Consider the following 15,136-nt stretch of genomic DNA (forward strand, 5'->3'; position numbering starts at 1 on the left):
AGCAGGAATTTACGTCCAGTTGCCCTTGACACAGATTTCTTTTCCTCTGTCCAGATCCTTATATTTGGACTGAAGTCCTTCTGCAAGCCCCAGAGTGGTTTCTGAACCATCTGTTTTTTAATTCCCCATGGACACTTTCAATTATTTTCCCAGATACCTGCAGCTTGTAGCTCTCCCTGAAGAGCTCAGCTGAAGGCTCCTGGTGATAGGATGTCAAGGGCTTTTTGGTCCCTTCCCCAGGGAGATAACAGAATTGCTTTCTGACCCAAGTCAAATCAGTAGTCGTGTCATATATGAGGCAAAGACAACTGACTTTGCTTTACACCCTGAGGTTGAGATGGTTTATATAACATTCTCAAATGGTGCATTTGCCTGGTCACTGTCATACTGGAGGATTTCAGATTTTTAAGCAGTGAATGGCAGGCAGAAAGTATTTTACCCATCTGTATATACTTTGCATTTGCAATTATATTATTTGGTTTGAGGGCTGCCTGTAGTGAGTGAGACATGTTCATTTGTTCCACCGTCAAGAGATGTTTCTTATTTTTCTCAAAATACACCTGAAGTATCGTTCGATTTAAATTTGAGCATAACCCCATGCAGGCACATTCCTTAACTCCTTGGACATCTCAGTTTTCTAAGACAGTTATCATATATTTTTCAGAAAGCAAATTCTATGTTCTATTCACTAAGGCAGTTATATGAATGGAGAACTCTCTCTTCTATCTTAAACACCTAATAAGAACAAAATTTCCAACAAATGGCCTTTACCTAGCAGCCCACCTCCCTTCTAAGCAATTACCCCAGATCTTTTAATATTTCAAAGTTCTAATCCATGAAACCTGCCCCAAAGATAGTAGCTCTCAGTAAAAGTCCTCTTTCCAGAAAAATTATATACTGTCTGTACTGAGCCTTAAACATAGCTAACTTCAGGCATCTACGGGTGTTATCTTCCTCAATAAAATTCAAAGTCCTCCAAAAAAAACGGGTCATTTTTATCTCCGCCAGTACCCACCAGAGTGTTAAAGTTTTCCAAAAAAAATGTTGATTAAGGTGAGTAATCAATCAATATAATGATAACCATCATTTTTAACTTATGAAGTATTTTCCCTTTGTATTATTTCATTTAATACAGCCTGTGAAGTAAGTAAATTGGATTGTTTAAATAACCTCTGTTTTACAGAGGATAAAACCAAGGTTCTGTGAAATTCCTCCCAGTGACACCAGAAAAAGCACCAAAACTCCTTAAAGAAGTACAAATAAAGCAGCATTTGATAGGCAGTCACCTAGCTGGATCACATACATCCTCCACTGTTTTCCCCACAACATACCCCACATGTGGTCCATGCTGCTCTGCTTGATTAAAAGACCTGGTGTACGAGGCTTAAAGTCACACGAGCTACAACTGGAGCACACATTTTCTGTTCTCCTTCTGAAACAATATGCTGAATGACTGTGAAAGATTGCAAAGAACTCTTGCCTATAATCCCTGCTGCTACCCACACCAAGCCTATGGGAAAGAAAGTGACAAAGAGCTGTGGTTCTATCACCATACTTAGAGAAATCTCCATTTCCATATGTTCATCTAATCCTAAGCATATTGTTTCTGGTGACTGGTTAATCTGAAGCTATATGTGAAAGAAAGATAACTCAAACAAAATAAAAGCAATATGAAAAACTCAGAAACCAACAGTGAAATAGGTTAGGGTAGCTGGTGAAGCAAGAGCTCAGTAATTCTCATGGGGCTGTAAGAGGTGTAATGACCAAGCTGAACTGCTTGGTTCAACGCCAAGCTCAAAAGAAATACTAACGTATATATGACAAGGAATTCCTCAAAATGATGCTTAAAAGAATGACTACATATATATGTATACATATATATGCATATATGTCATGAAAAAGAGATGGGCAACAAGAGTTACAGAATTAATCCAATGAAGTATTACTTATAATAATGAAATAAAGGGAAACAAATGCCCAGTAATAAGATACTGATAAAAATTATAGTTTTATTTATATACTTTTTAATAAAGTGGAATCTTGGGCAGGAAGAAGTCATTATATGATGCTAAATATATTTTTACCACAAAAGATTATTACAAAGGAAAGTGTTTATTAATGAAAAAAGTAAATATAATACTATGTAGATCATTATAGATCAATTTGATCTATAATGGGAAACCTATGCTTATGATGTATATGTTTGCCTACAGCTAGAAGGATATATATCAAAATTCCACCCATGGTTGCCTGCGAGTGGTAGGATTCGGGATGACTATAATATACTGTCTTGTTCTTGTCCATATTTTCCACATTTTCTACAATGAGTATGAATTACATAGATAATCAGGAAAAAACAATAAATTTTACAGCTTTTTATAGGGTGGCCATCACTCAGACTGAACAGTTATGTCCCCATCCAGCTCCCCACCCCCCACCCCCTCCCCCCCGGGCATTCCCCCAATACACAGAGCTGATTGTCTCTCCATCTTCTCTTCATCTCTAGATAGCAAAATGCCTTCAAGTTGAACTGTTGCCTCCTGTCCTATCTCTCCTCTTATGGAACACACAAACCAATTTAAGTATCATAAATAAATGTGACCTTTCCAAATTGCTAAAAGTAAATTCGATATTTCACCAAGCCAGTTCCCAACTCCTGCTTCTTTGCTCATCCTGCAAAAAATTATTTCCATAGAAGGACTCACAGAATACATAATCAAAACATATATATCAGTGCATCTCTAAGATGTTATCTTTTAAGGATAAAAATTTATGCTAAGGAATCAAACATGCCAGAAAACACTGCAATAATGACCCTTCCCTGCCCGACCCATGAAAGGGACTGCACTAGATACATGCATGGCTGAAACAGCCGGTGCCCTGCCTACCTTCAGTTTCTCCATTAATTATGACTCTCTGCCTTCAAGGCATGGGCTGGACTTGCCACAGACAGGAAGCTGAAGGCTTCCCAATGACATCTACCCCACGAGTACAGTTAATTTTACATGCAATACTCAGCAAGTCTGAAGAGTCCCTCAAGGCATAATCATCAATAGGAAAATGACAGGAGCAGCTTCCCATCACAAAAAAAAATCTCAGGTGAAAAACAAGTTTCCATCTCATGAAAAAATTGGCATAAAAAATGATCCAGGAACTGTGATTTCAGAGTCTCGAATAGCAACTAGGAGGACAGTGCAGAGACACAAGAGGGGGAAAGGGGGATAAGAGGAAAAGGAAAAGGAAGGGGAGGAAGAAGAGGAAGAAACAGAACCCAGAACTACAAGGCATCTCAGCAGATTCCAGTCCCCCAAGAAGAGGAACAGAGGTCCACAGAAGAGAGGTCCAATTCCTTTGCAAAATCACAGTTACAACAGATCCGGGACTAAGGCAAAAACTTTGGATTGTATTTCTCCAAGAAGACTACTTACAGAAGATGAAATAATTCATTTCAAACATAGAAATAGACCTTATACATTGCACAGTATTTTGGTTTTATGTCCCCTGTAATATCAACCTTAAGAGATATAAAAATTTGTTTGAGAAGGTAATTTCCCTATTCAATTATCTCCCATGGAGATAGATGATAGCATTTATTGGACCTACTTATTCCAGCACCTAATCAGACATTGTGTTGAAATGTTATGTAACTCACACACGAAAGTATGTCTTCCTAGACGCATCATAAAGTCTTGAAATTCATGATTTCTATCTTTACTTTTTCAACTATCTCCCTAAACTTCAACTATTATATTATGCAGGACCATAAATATTTAAGATACTTGGTTAGATGGGTGAATGTATGGATGGACAGACAAAACAACTGTAAAGCAGCCTTAGGATGCTGCAACTCATACACTGAAAAAGGAGCAGCTAAGATGGATGTGCATGGAACATCTTATCTTTCTAGGCCATGATATGACCTGCTTCACCAGGAATCAACAGATTAACACACTGGTATTTAGTCACAGAGGCCCCAAAATCTCAAAGTGGGCCTTAATTTCACTCACACTGTAAGCCAGCAGGTATTAAACCATTCTTCCCAATTAAGATGATATTATGGCACACACGGTTTTTATACACATTCCCCTACAAAGCTCAAATTAAAAGAGCTGCTTGAGTGTGTGTGTGTGTGTGTGTGTGTGTGTGTGTGTGTGTGTGTGTGTTGTGTGGGCATGCATTCAGTAAGGAAATGAAAAACAGTCATGGGTGTGATCATACCATAAGAAGGGGAAAAAAAAAAGTAACTTGAGACCTGGTATCTGAAGGAGGTATATTCAGGTTGGCTGCATTCATTGCCCTCTGTAAGCTAGGACTGATCTGGTTGCATGCTGTAGAGACCTGGCTTGCTGGTGGTGAAATGGGTCCCAGTCGCTGAACCATCATGGGACTGCTGGTGACCACTAGATTGTTGCAGCTGCCTTTTCCAATGGACTTGCACTGAGGCCCAAAGCCAAGAGCCCCTAAAAACAAATGAATCAGGTTAGCTTTCATGTCCCTTATATCAGAAATCAGTAAATACACATATATGCACACATATCAGGACTCATCTTTAGAGACAGTCCTTGGATCACCTTTTTTTAATTTTCAGTATTAGTGATAGAAAAAAGCTTTCTCTAATTCCGATGAAAAATCCATAATGCTACAATAGAAACCCTTCTATAATCACCACTTATACAAAATATGCTTACATTTTGCTTCTTCTATATAGAAGTGTCCAGTTATATTAAGAATCATATTTTATCATCTCTTTACCTAAAGGGTTAAGGTGGTAAGTAGATGGGATTACTTGTATCAAACCATGTTTTTTCTAGAATAGCTAATATCTTGAATGACCCAGCAAGGAAAGTTGACACTCCTGAAAAAAACTTGTTTAACTGGTTCATTTCATTCCAAGTCTGGTCTTCCAAAATGCCTCTTTAAAAGGATATAGACTGGCTGTGTCTCTCCAATCTTTATTTTTCCTCTTCATCCTAATATATTTTCATTGGACATACACCCAATTTTTTAAAAAATCAAGATGAGAGAACCCTAAACAAAACATTCATTCTAAAAGTAGCATGTTAACCAAATTTGACATAAATTTTTCATTTCATTAGTAACAATCTTCGAACGTAGTAAAATTTGGTACATATCCCAGAAGGGAAAGGAAAAAAAAGAAACCCTCAAGAATCTGTGCCATTACAGAAACGTAAAGAGCAAAGAGGAGAAAGGTAAACACTGCCATGACTCATTTATAAAAAATAATAATAGTGGTTGAATCATTCCAGACATTCTTTTTGCATGGATATACTTTTTCAAACAGTTTTTGCAAACTACCTGGTCCAGTCTCAGTTCCCATTTCAAATAAATCAAAATAAATATGATCTCAGGTTTTTCTGGCAAATTGGCTCTAAAATTTTCTCACCAAATTCCCCATCTTGCTCATCGATATATTTGGGATCAAAGTAGTAGAAAAGCATCACGGTAACTTTCCTTAGCCCTAAGGAGTATAGTTTTTTATTTTGTCTTCTCAAAAATTAGGTTAATAGCCAAAAAAATGACTTCTTCATCTTTTGTAACATTCTCTTCCAAGAGCCCACAAACTAAGGATAAACAAGACCTTAGAGTAATCACCAATGCTCTCATCAATGAAACCACATCTCCAAAGTGCTAGGAGAGTCACAGCATCTTTAGCTAGCAGGAAGTCTTCTCTAGTCCAGCCCTCTGGGAAACTAAAATCCAAATGGTAACTGACTTGTGTCAGTAAATCACACAGGGATTTACTGACAGAGCAGAAACGGAGTCTACAAGAGTGTATGTTCATGGCACCTGTGTCCTTAAGTTTAGGTGCTGGATGCTTTGTTTCTTCCTTGGATACTTTCCAAGATCCAAGAAAGGTCCAAAAGAAATTTCTGTCTGATTTTTTTTTTCAGATACACAAACCGGAACCTTTCCCTCTCCCTGCAGCTTCTATCTGATGCATCTTCCTGTGCCTTGAAAGATCAATTATAGATGATAGTCTCTCTGTTTTCATAACTCATATAACACTGTACCATCAGGCTTCATCTTGACACTAAGAGTAGTGGGTACATTTTTGTGCAATGATCATAGACTTAATATCTTTATAAATTCCAACAAGCTACACGTGATTTGCTTTTCAAACCCCCTTTTTACCTTGGATAAAGGCAGTGTAATGGTTCATACCCTAGCCCAGTATATAAGACACTTGAATTCTATCCCCAGGGTCTATCCCTACCAGCCACTGCTACTAAAAGCAACATTAGATGTCAGGTATTCTGTCAAATTCAGTGTCACATATTCATCTAAGGAACTCATTTGTTTCATGCCTGTTTCCTTCACCATAAAATGGTATTAATATCTACCTCTAAAACAAAGACATATTAGCAGCTGGAACAGCACACCCAACAAATACTACTTGGTGTCAAAGCATATCAATACATTATTTCATCAAATATTAGATGCCATATATTATGTCATACCATTATTTTATATACCAGTAAGAACAATAAACTAGTACATGGTGTTAATATTTCAGAGATAATCCGATGTGAAATTAATGCACACCTTAGCATAGATAAATACCAATAAGATTGCTGAAAAAATTATTTTAGCCCTTTTCTTGTTCCTGCTTTTCTCTCTGCTTGGCACAGCCTTACTCTAACTTGTCTACCTAGGAGCACCTCTGTCTTCAAGGTCTTGATTCAAAGGTCATCTTCTCTGTGACTTCCTCTCCTCCACTGCCAACTGGGCAAATCTGACCAATTCTTCTTTTCGTTCCCCCACAGTCTTTCGTAACACATTTGCCTCAGCACCTTCAGGGAATGGAAATGTTTACATGCCTGTCATCCGTTTACACTTTACTGCTTTTTAAAGACAAAGCTCTTGTCTGAGATATCGCTGCTTCCTCAGCACCTAGCCCAGGGCCTATACAGTACACAATAAAGTCTGTCAATGAAGCCAAGAATGAATGAATGAATGAATGAAAATAAAACATAGTTATACATGACATTAAATACTGACACATTATTTCCACTGAAGCCCTCCTGGTCTTCCTGTCTAAAACAGTGCCACTTTTCAAAAACAGACTCAAACTAAGTCAATCCTTTGATGTTTCTCCACAGTGTGGCTAACTAGGTCTGAATGGAAGATGAAGCTGCGGGAGTAGTGACTATAAATCTATCTCCCTGGACTAGAATTTTACACTGGTCAAGGCTGCCCTTGTAACCCTATACCCTGGATCCTCACATTCACAGTATTTTCTCCGTCTGTAATAAAGAAACATTAATCTTCCCCTCCCCAGTGTCTCCATCATTTTCACTATAACACCTTCTACTCCCAAATTCACTGGTTAACTTGATCCTCATCTAACCATAGAGGAGTGACAGCTTCTGACTATCACATACGTTTAGCACGAAGCTATACGGTAAATTTCTTGGGAACACGTTATGTTTGTGGAGCAGCTGTAAGAATGTTCTGTAAAATGGCATCATCACTCTCACACAGGGAGGCAAATAACAGTCTGACCAAGAACCACTGTGCTTAATGCAACCATCTAACTCCAATTTTTTTTCATAATGCCAGGCAGAATGAACACCTCCAGACTGCTTAGAATTGTGTAGGGCATTGTAGTATGGGCTCTGGAGACAGACAGCTTGGGAACCCCCAACCCAGGTTGGTTGTGTGACTTGGGCAAATTACTTAAACATTTGTGTTTATCTCTATGTGTTCTCATCTATAAAATGGGAATAAAAATAACACCACTTTATAAGGTGTTATTGTGCATCTAGTATTAATTACACACGTAAAGGACTTCACACGTTGCCTAGGGCATAGTAGGTACTTGATAGATGTTAGCTGCAATTTTTGTTGTAGTTGTTGTTGTCATTATTGTTCATGCCTGTCATCACTTTTTTTTTTTTGCTACATTCTCTTTCTTGAAGTAAGAAGAAAACAGTTCTTTATAATTCCTTGCACAAAACAAGATACAAGTAAATGATTCTATTTAATTCTCTACCCATTTCTTTCTGCTTTGAGCCTGGAGCCAACTTTTTTAAAACCAGGTGTCATCACAGATAGAAGAAAAGTTTTCAGCTGGCCAAGTTTGAACACTCCTTGGCTTGTCATTCCCTGAAAACAAACCGTACAACTTTTCTGACTACCAGATGTGCCAACTACTTGTATGCTGGTTTTCATTTTGAAATACTGCTTATTTTTAGAGACTGCACAGTGTTTCTTAAAAATGTGTTTACTGCTCAAATAAGGATTCGAGTGGATGGCATTCTGAGTACTACATACATTCTAGCCAAAATCACAGCATGCTGGTGGGGAGCGTAAACGTTTTGCATTTCCTGAACTGAGAGGTCATCTTAGCAGGGGCATGTTTTTAATTAACATCTTCATTACTTGAAAGAGCTCTCTTGAAGTCAAATAGTTGACTATGTTGCAATTACCCCTGCTGAGGCTGCAACTTTCAGAATAATTTATGGTTATCCACTGGTTCCTCTAAAAATGACAGAGATATTGGGGGAACAGAAATAGCATATATATATATATATATATATATATATATATATATATATGGGAGGGGGGTAGGGAGAAGTAATCAAAGTTTTTTTTTATTGTATTGTTCATCAACTGACATTAATCAAATGCCAACCATGAGCTGGGCAGTCCTTGGAGACAATGGTGAGCAAGATAGATAGAGTCCCACCCCCGCACAGAGCCCACAGTCTGCCCATGAAGAGGAATACCAAAGCAACCATTATATAAAAGAGATCCCTGCTCCTAGGTTGGGTCATAAGAAATGTCTTTCTTTACAGGTCAAACATGATCAAATAAGAGCAGTTTCTATATAGTTCAACCTAACACATATGCAGAGTGTTTTGGAAACAGAAATAATGCATATCAGGATTTGAGTTCTGTCTCACCCACCCACTGGCTGTGCAACACTGAGCAAGGTCCTTAAAAGTCTCTGTGCCTCAGTATCCTGTCCCTAAAATCAGGACAGTAATAGTACCTAATACAGGGTTGTTATGAGGATTGAAAGGGTTAGTATATATTATTATATGCTTTACCATCTCTAAGGATCAGGGTTTTCTTCCCAATCTTTCACTTTAAAACATTTCAAACCTACAGAATAGTTGTAAGTAGTACATGAATCCTCTTTATCTAATTTATCAATTGATAAATTCCATCTGTTGATCTACCTATTCATCTATCCATCTCTGTATATATAAGATTATTGTTTTAATTATCATTAATTTGTTGAACTATTTAATAATAAGCCATAGATTTTATGCCCTTCACCCCTAAATACATAATCATAACACAATCATCAAATTCAAGACATTTAGCAATAATATAGTACTAGTACATAATACACAATTTATAGTCAAATATTACTAATTATCCCAATAACACCCTTTAGAGCAACTGTTTTCGAATCCAGGATCATGCATTTCAAGGAAAGGTTTTGCTGAGATGGGACTTCAAGAATGGAATAGTAAATCAATGGACACCCGGGCACTGAAGGTGGATGGAAAAGTAGAAAATCAGAGAAAGAAAAGAAGTGAGAGTTAACAGCGCACAGCACAATAGTTAAAAGCATGGATTTGTACCCTAACTCCACCACTGAATGGCCACGTGACCTTGGGCAAATTACTCAAGCTTTCTGTACCTCAGTGTTCTGATCTCTAAAATAGGGTTAATACTAGTACTTACATCATTGAGTTGTTCTGAGGATTAAATGATCTAATATGTGTAATATATTTAGGGCCTGGCACTTAATAAATACATTATAAACTCATTTCTGGTACCTGTCTGATATTTCTAGCACCTCTTTTCCTGAGTGACCAAGGATGGCATGCTGATACCTCCCCACCCAAGGCCTTCCACTCAACACACAGTAGACTTATCCTCCCATCGATGGACTCCAGACTTCAGGCCTTTTCTCACTCCCATCTTATCTTACTCTTAGACTCTCCCCAGCTTTCATTCATATTCCTCCTTAGAACTAGAAATAAGATATTCTTGCATACTAGACATACTAGGCTTGCTATACAGTGTTTTGTCAAATTTGTAATGTTTTACTGCTGAAATACAGTAGTGACAACTTCATGAATACATGTGACTGTGTAGTGTGTTACTCTGAAATACAGTTAAGGCAAGGGTAGATGACTAAGAACACCAAAGGATGAGAATCAGAATGAAATAGCTGGCTTCCTTATTCAGGGGCAAAGCATTTAAATTTAGCGTATGTTACAAATGCTCGAAACTGCACAAAACTTATGAGAGGTAAGGACTACTGAGTAGAGCATCCTGCCTCCATGGAGCTTACAGCTCCATAGAGATAAGATGCACTCATCTAGGAACAATCAGATAATGATACTAGACTGTATAGAATAAAGCATGAGACTGAATCATAGAGACAGGAGTTCAGAAAAGGTGGAAATCACTGTTTACCAGATAATGCACTGAAGAAGAACAATTTTAACCAAAAAGGCATTTCCCAAAGGTCTTCAGGAAGTCTAAAGGTGTTCAGTGATAACAAATAAGGCGGGGTCATGGAGAGATCCATAGTCAAATAGCTTTGGGAAACTCTAATATAACAAAGTTAAACATATCTCTTTACTACAGGTCTTCTCAGAGCCTTTAAAAGTTGCAAATGCTGATAATAAATCTCCCAGAGGAGCAAATAATATGCAAAATATATTTGTTTAGGGTACTTTTTTCCCCCTATGACTCAACCAAGACTTGCATACTAAAGAACACTCTTTAGAAAACAATGAGGTAAAACATGAAGGAAAAACGAGCACATGAATGGGAAGGAAATAGTAAGGTGTAGACACGGAAACAGAAGGGAGGAGGCGTGGTATGTGCTAGGGAAATGAAGAGAAGTCAGGGTTGCCTGCATGAGGGGGCTTGACCAGAAAAAAGGGAGAAGACTGACTTAGAGGACTTGTTTAGTCAGCCTGGTGGAACTGATTTAACAACTGGACATTATGTATTCACCAATGGCTCCAAACCTGGCTGCACATTAGGGTCACCAGGAAAGCTTTCCAAAAATGCAAATTCATAGGCTTCACTTCAAACCAACTAAGCCAGATGATGCTGGTGTAACTGACCTGCTGACATGCACCTGGGACCCTGTGCTATAGATAGTGGTGCATCCCACTAGAAGCCAAGTTCACCCAAGATTAATCTGGTGGAGATGGGGAGAAAGGATGGAGGAGTACATGAACCAGAAGCTGGACAAACAATGAGGAGAAGCCCATGGGGTAGTCAATGACAGCGTAAGAAGGCAACGGTTAGGGAAGCAAGTTAAGAGTAAGACTGTGGATTATATAATTGGTTGATAAAGATTTAGAAGATCAAGTTTAAAAAGGAGGAGGGGGCTTCCCTGGTGGCGCAGTGGTTGAGAGTCCGCCTGCCGATGCAGGGGACACGGGTTCGTGCCCTGGTCCGGGAAGATCCCACATGCCGCGGAGCGGCTGGGCCCGTGAGCCATGGCCGCTGGGCCTGTGTGTCCGGAGCCTGTGCTCTGCAATGGGAGAGGCCACAACAGTGAGAGGCCCGCGTGCCACAGAAAAATAAATAAAAAATAAAAAGGAGGAGGAGGTCATATAAAGGCTATTTTTGTAACTCTAATCTGAAATTAATTACTTGATCCCAGATAATAAATAGATTAAATCCTAACCCAGATTAATGAAGATTCCCATGAATTGGGCAATCTCCCACCACTCTGCCCTCAGGAAACCTACCAAGTTTATCCCAGAAAGAATATAACTTTCACACTAACACTCTTCTAACCTTAGTCAGTATTCAGGAATGTTGGCCACAAAGTATGGAATCACCAGCATTACTCATTTTTATTTTATCCCTGCATTAAATGGAATTGTATTTATACTCCGAGAGATTAAAAAATATCATATTCCTTTCTGAACCACTCAGTGCCCTGGATTCCTGGACATGAAGTCTCAGTCTTGCTCCCCACCACTGGGCACTCCTGATAACATGTTATTAAGAACACATAGCTCCAAACCACCTCATAAACATGTAAAGATATATTAAACAGCATTCCCAAAGTTTATATTCTAAAGTCCCATCAGTCAGCTATTGTACATCAATTATCAACTAATTAGTACAGAGTGCTTATGCTGACCCTTCTGTTCTCTCTTGTAATGATTTGCCAAGTTAACTGAAAGCTGCTTTGCTCCATTGAGACTCTTAGTATAGCAAGAGTGTTAAATAAAGTTCACCAACAATTAGCCTAGAAAACCAAAGAGGAAATGTAAGCACATTTTACTGCTTTTCCCTGGACAAATTTTCTAACAATCCCATGAGAAGAGAGTGGATATATTTGTTAAACAAGCAAACCATTACTCTGAAAAACTGAAATACCAGTACTGGCATAGTTCAGTAATTCTGTCTCACTGATCAGGTATTCTTTTATTGTGCCCCTGCTCTGTGCTATAGTATATACTCTAGGGAGTGTGGATACACAGATGGGCTAAACAATTCTTGCTTACCATCTAATTTAGTAGGCTTACAACAAGGTTTACACATGGGATTAATCTGTGAAAATATATGAATTCAAGGTGAAATTATACTTACTCTATAAAAATAGGACTTGCACAAATATAAGAAAGGATGAGAAAAAAAAGGAGGAAGGAAGCATACTTAATGGGAGAAAACTGCCTGAGTTTCCCAAAGTCCATGAACAGGTCACATTTATTAAGCACCACCTGTGAGCTTGGTGCTGTGCTGTACTAATGTAGTCCTAGGCCATTGGGTTTTCCCCTAAAGAGCTTCTGACCAGTTGGAAAGAGTTTTAATCAACACATGAAACAATTAGGAAACACCCAATCTCTTTCTTAATTGAATGCAAGATTCTTTAAAATTTATAGTGTTTTACAATTTTCAAAAGTTTCACACACATAATTTCATATAATCCCATAATAACCTTATTTCCCCTACCCCTATATTGCCCCCCCTTCCCTCTTCCCACTGGTAACCACTAGTTTGTCCTCTATATCTGTGAGCCTGCTTCTTTTTTGTTTTATTCACTAGTTTGTTGTATTTTTATATTCCACATATAAGTGATATCATACAATATTTGTCTTTCTCTGTCTCACTTATTTCATTTAGCATAATGCCCCCCAAGTCCATTCACATTGCTGCAAATGGCAAATTTTCATTCTTTTTTATGGCTGAGTAATATTCCATTGTGTGTGTGTGTCTGTGTGTGTGTGTGTGTGTGTCTGTGTGTACCGTATCTTCTTTATCCATTCACCTGATGATAGACACTTAGGTTGCTTCCATACCTTGGCAGTTGTAAATAGTGCTGCTGTGAACACTGGGGTGCATATATATTTTCAAATTAGTGTTTTGGGGTTTTTTTTGGATATATACCCAGGAGTGGAATTGCTGGGTCATATGATAGTTCTATTTTTAGTTTTTTGGGGAAACTCCATACTGTTTTCCACAGTGGCTGCTCCAATTTACAGTGTAGGAGGGTTCCCTTTTCTCCATATCCTAGCCAACATTTGTTATTTGTGTTCTTTTTGAAGATGGTCATTCTGACAGGAGGAAACACCCATTCTTAAACTGAGTTGCCATATGCTGAGCAAAGAGATAGATCAAACAAGAAAAAGATCTGTTGAACTGGAGGAGGCTTGGTGGAGGAGGTGAAACTTGATCTGAGCCATTTTTTTTTTTAACATCTTTATTGGGGTATAATTGCTTTACAATGGTGTGTTAGTTTCTGCTTTATAACAAAGTGAATCAGTTATACATATACATATGTTCCCATATCTCTTCCCTCTTGCATCTTAATGGCCAGAGGGCAGAGGACGGTACAAAAAGGGGGTTTGCCAAAGTGAAGTGAGGAAATGTACTATGAAGGCATACAGAGGCAGCATGGGGAAGTGGTAAAGGATGGAGATGCTAGAGCCAAAATGGCTTCACTTACCAGCTCTGTGACCTTGGGCAAGTTCCTTAACCTCTCTGTGCCTCTGTTTCCTCACCTAGAAAATGGGGATGATCATTGTACTTACCTTCATAAGGCTGTTTGGAGAACTAATGGGTCAAAATATGTAAGCACTTAGAATAGTGTCCAGCACACAGTAAGTACTCTATAAGCCTTAGGTATTCATGCTCTTATTAAAGCATTCTTAGATTACACAGGCCCTCTAAGGCTAGGCCCTCCAAAAGAACTATAGTAGGCTTTTAAGCATGAGTGTGACGTGATGAGGGACTATGAAGAAGACAATTTCACTATTTTCAGCACATAAGAAAGCAGAGCAAGGTAGGAAGATGCTGCTTTGAGCTCAGGATGCAGTGACAAGGCCTGGACCAGGTTGAGCAGAGGTGAATAAAAGGGACAGAGTAACCCCAAATTATCTTATGATGAAAACAAATAAAAGGGTTGTTGAAGGGACTGTAAGAAGTACTAGATTCCAGACCCTTCTCCATAAATTAACATTGTGTTTTCCCTAAGCTGCTTTTCCCCTCTAGGCCAACTAAAAACAGAGACTGGAAGAGAAATGGCAAAGCTGCCCACTGGTAAGACCTCTCATTGTATGGAACAATGACTGGGACCCCTGCCACAGAGGAGGTGCTCAACAAATACTTGTTGGGTGAATGAATAAAGAATATGACTTCTAAGGCAAATATAGTTCAAGGACACAAATAAAATTGAGAAGTTCCCTCTTAAGTGTGAGTTGTGATATAGAAGAAAGAAAGACAGAGATCCCTGGTGAACACAACTGTTGATACGTCCTTATCTCTAAGTTCCTGAACAGCTGGAAATATTACTAGTTTGCTGCATCTCTCCTTACTCCCTGCACACACACATGACTTGACATGAAGGGAGAGTAGTCTAAGGCAGTCAATGCAAATCAATGGAACTTTTTTTTAGGACCTAAGAGCTGGTTCCAAGGGAAAATCCCATTTGATCCTTCATAACAGAGATAACTTCTTAGTATCTAAAAGTCACAACTTACACAGCCATCACTAAAAGCTACTAGACTAACTTGTTTTCCACCAAACAGTAAGTCTGCAGAACTGTCCAAAGAGATACATACATATCATAATTTTTTTCTGTTACATATTCTACACAGGCTTGCAAGTTCAGATG

The 15,136-nt window shown here is 38.5% G+C and overlaps 1 protein-coding gene across 1 annotated transcript in view; it reads right to left on the minus strand.

Moving 5' to 3' along the window:
- Nucleotides 1-15,136, minus strand: part of LOC103088067 (zinc finger protein GLIS3-like) — a gene marked incomplete at its 3' end in the record, with an annotated part of 186,936 nt that overhangs the window by 2,632 nt on the left and 169,168 nt on the right. The window contains exon 3 of the mRNA XM_007467349.1: nucleotides 4,253-4,460. Coding sequence (XP_007467411.1) covers nucleotides 4,253-4,460 — 208 coding nt within the window. The remainder of the gene's footprint in view (nucleotides 1-4,252; nucleotides 4,461-15,136) is intronic.

The sequence above is a fragment of the Lipotes vexillifer genome, unplaced genomic scaffold (genome assembly GCF_000442215.2).
Source record: "Lipotes vexillifer unplaced genomic scaffold, Lipotes_vexillifer_v1.1 scaffold1501, whole genome shotgun sequence".
Classification (NCBI taxonomy): domain Eukaryota; kingdom Metazoa; phylum Chordata; class Mammalia; order Artiodactyla; family Lipotidae; genus Lipotes; species Lipotes vexillifer.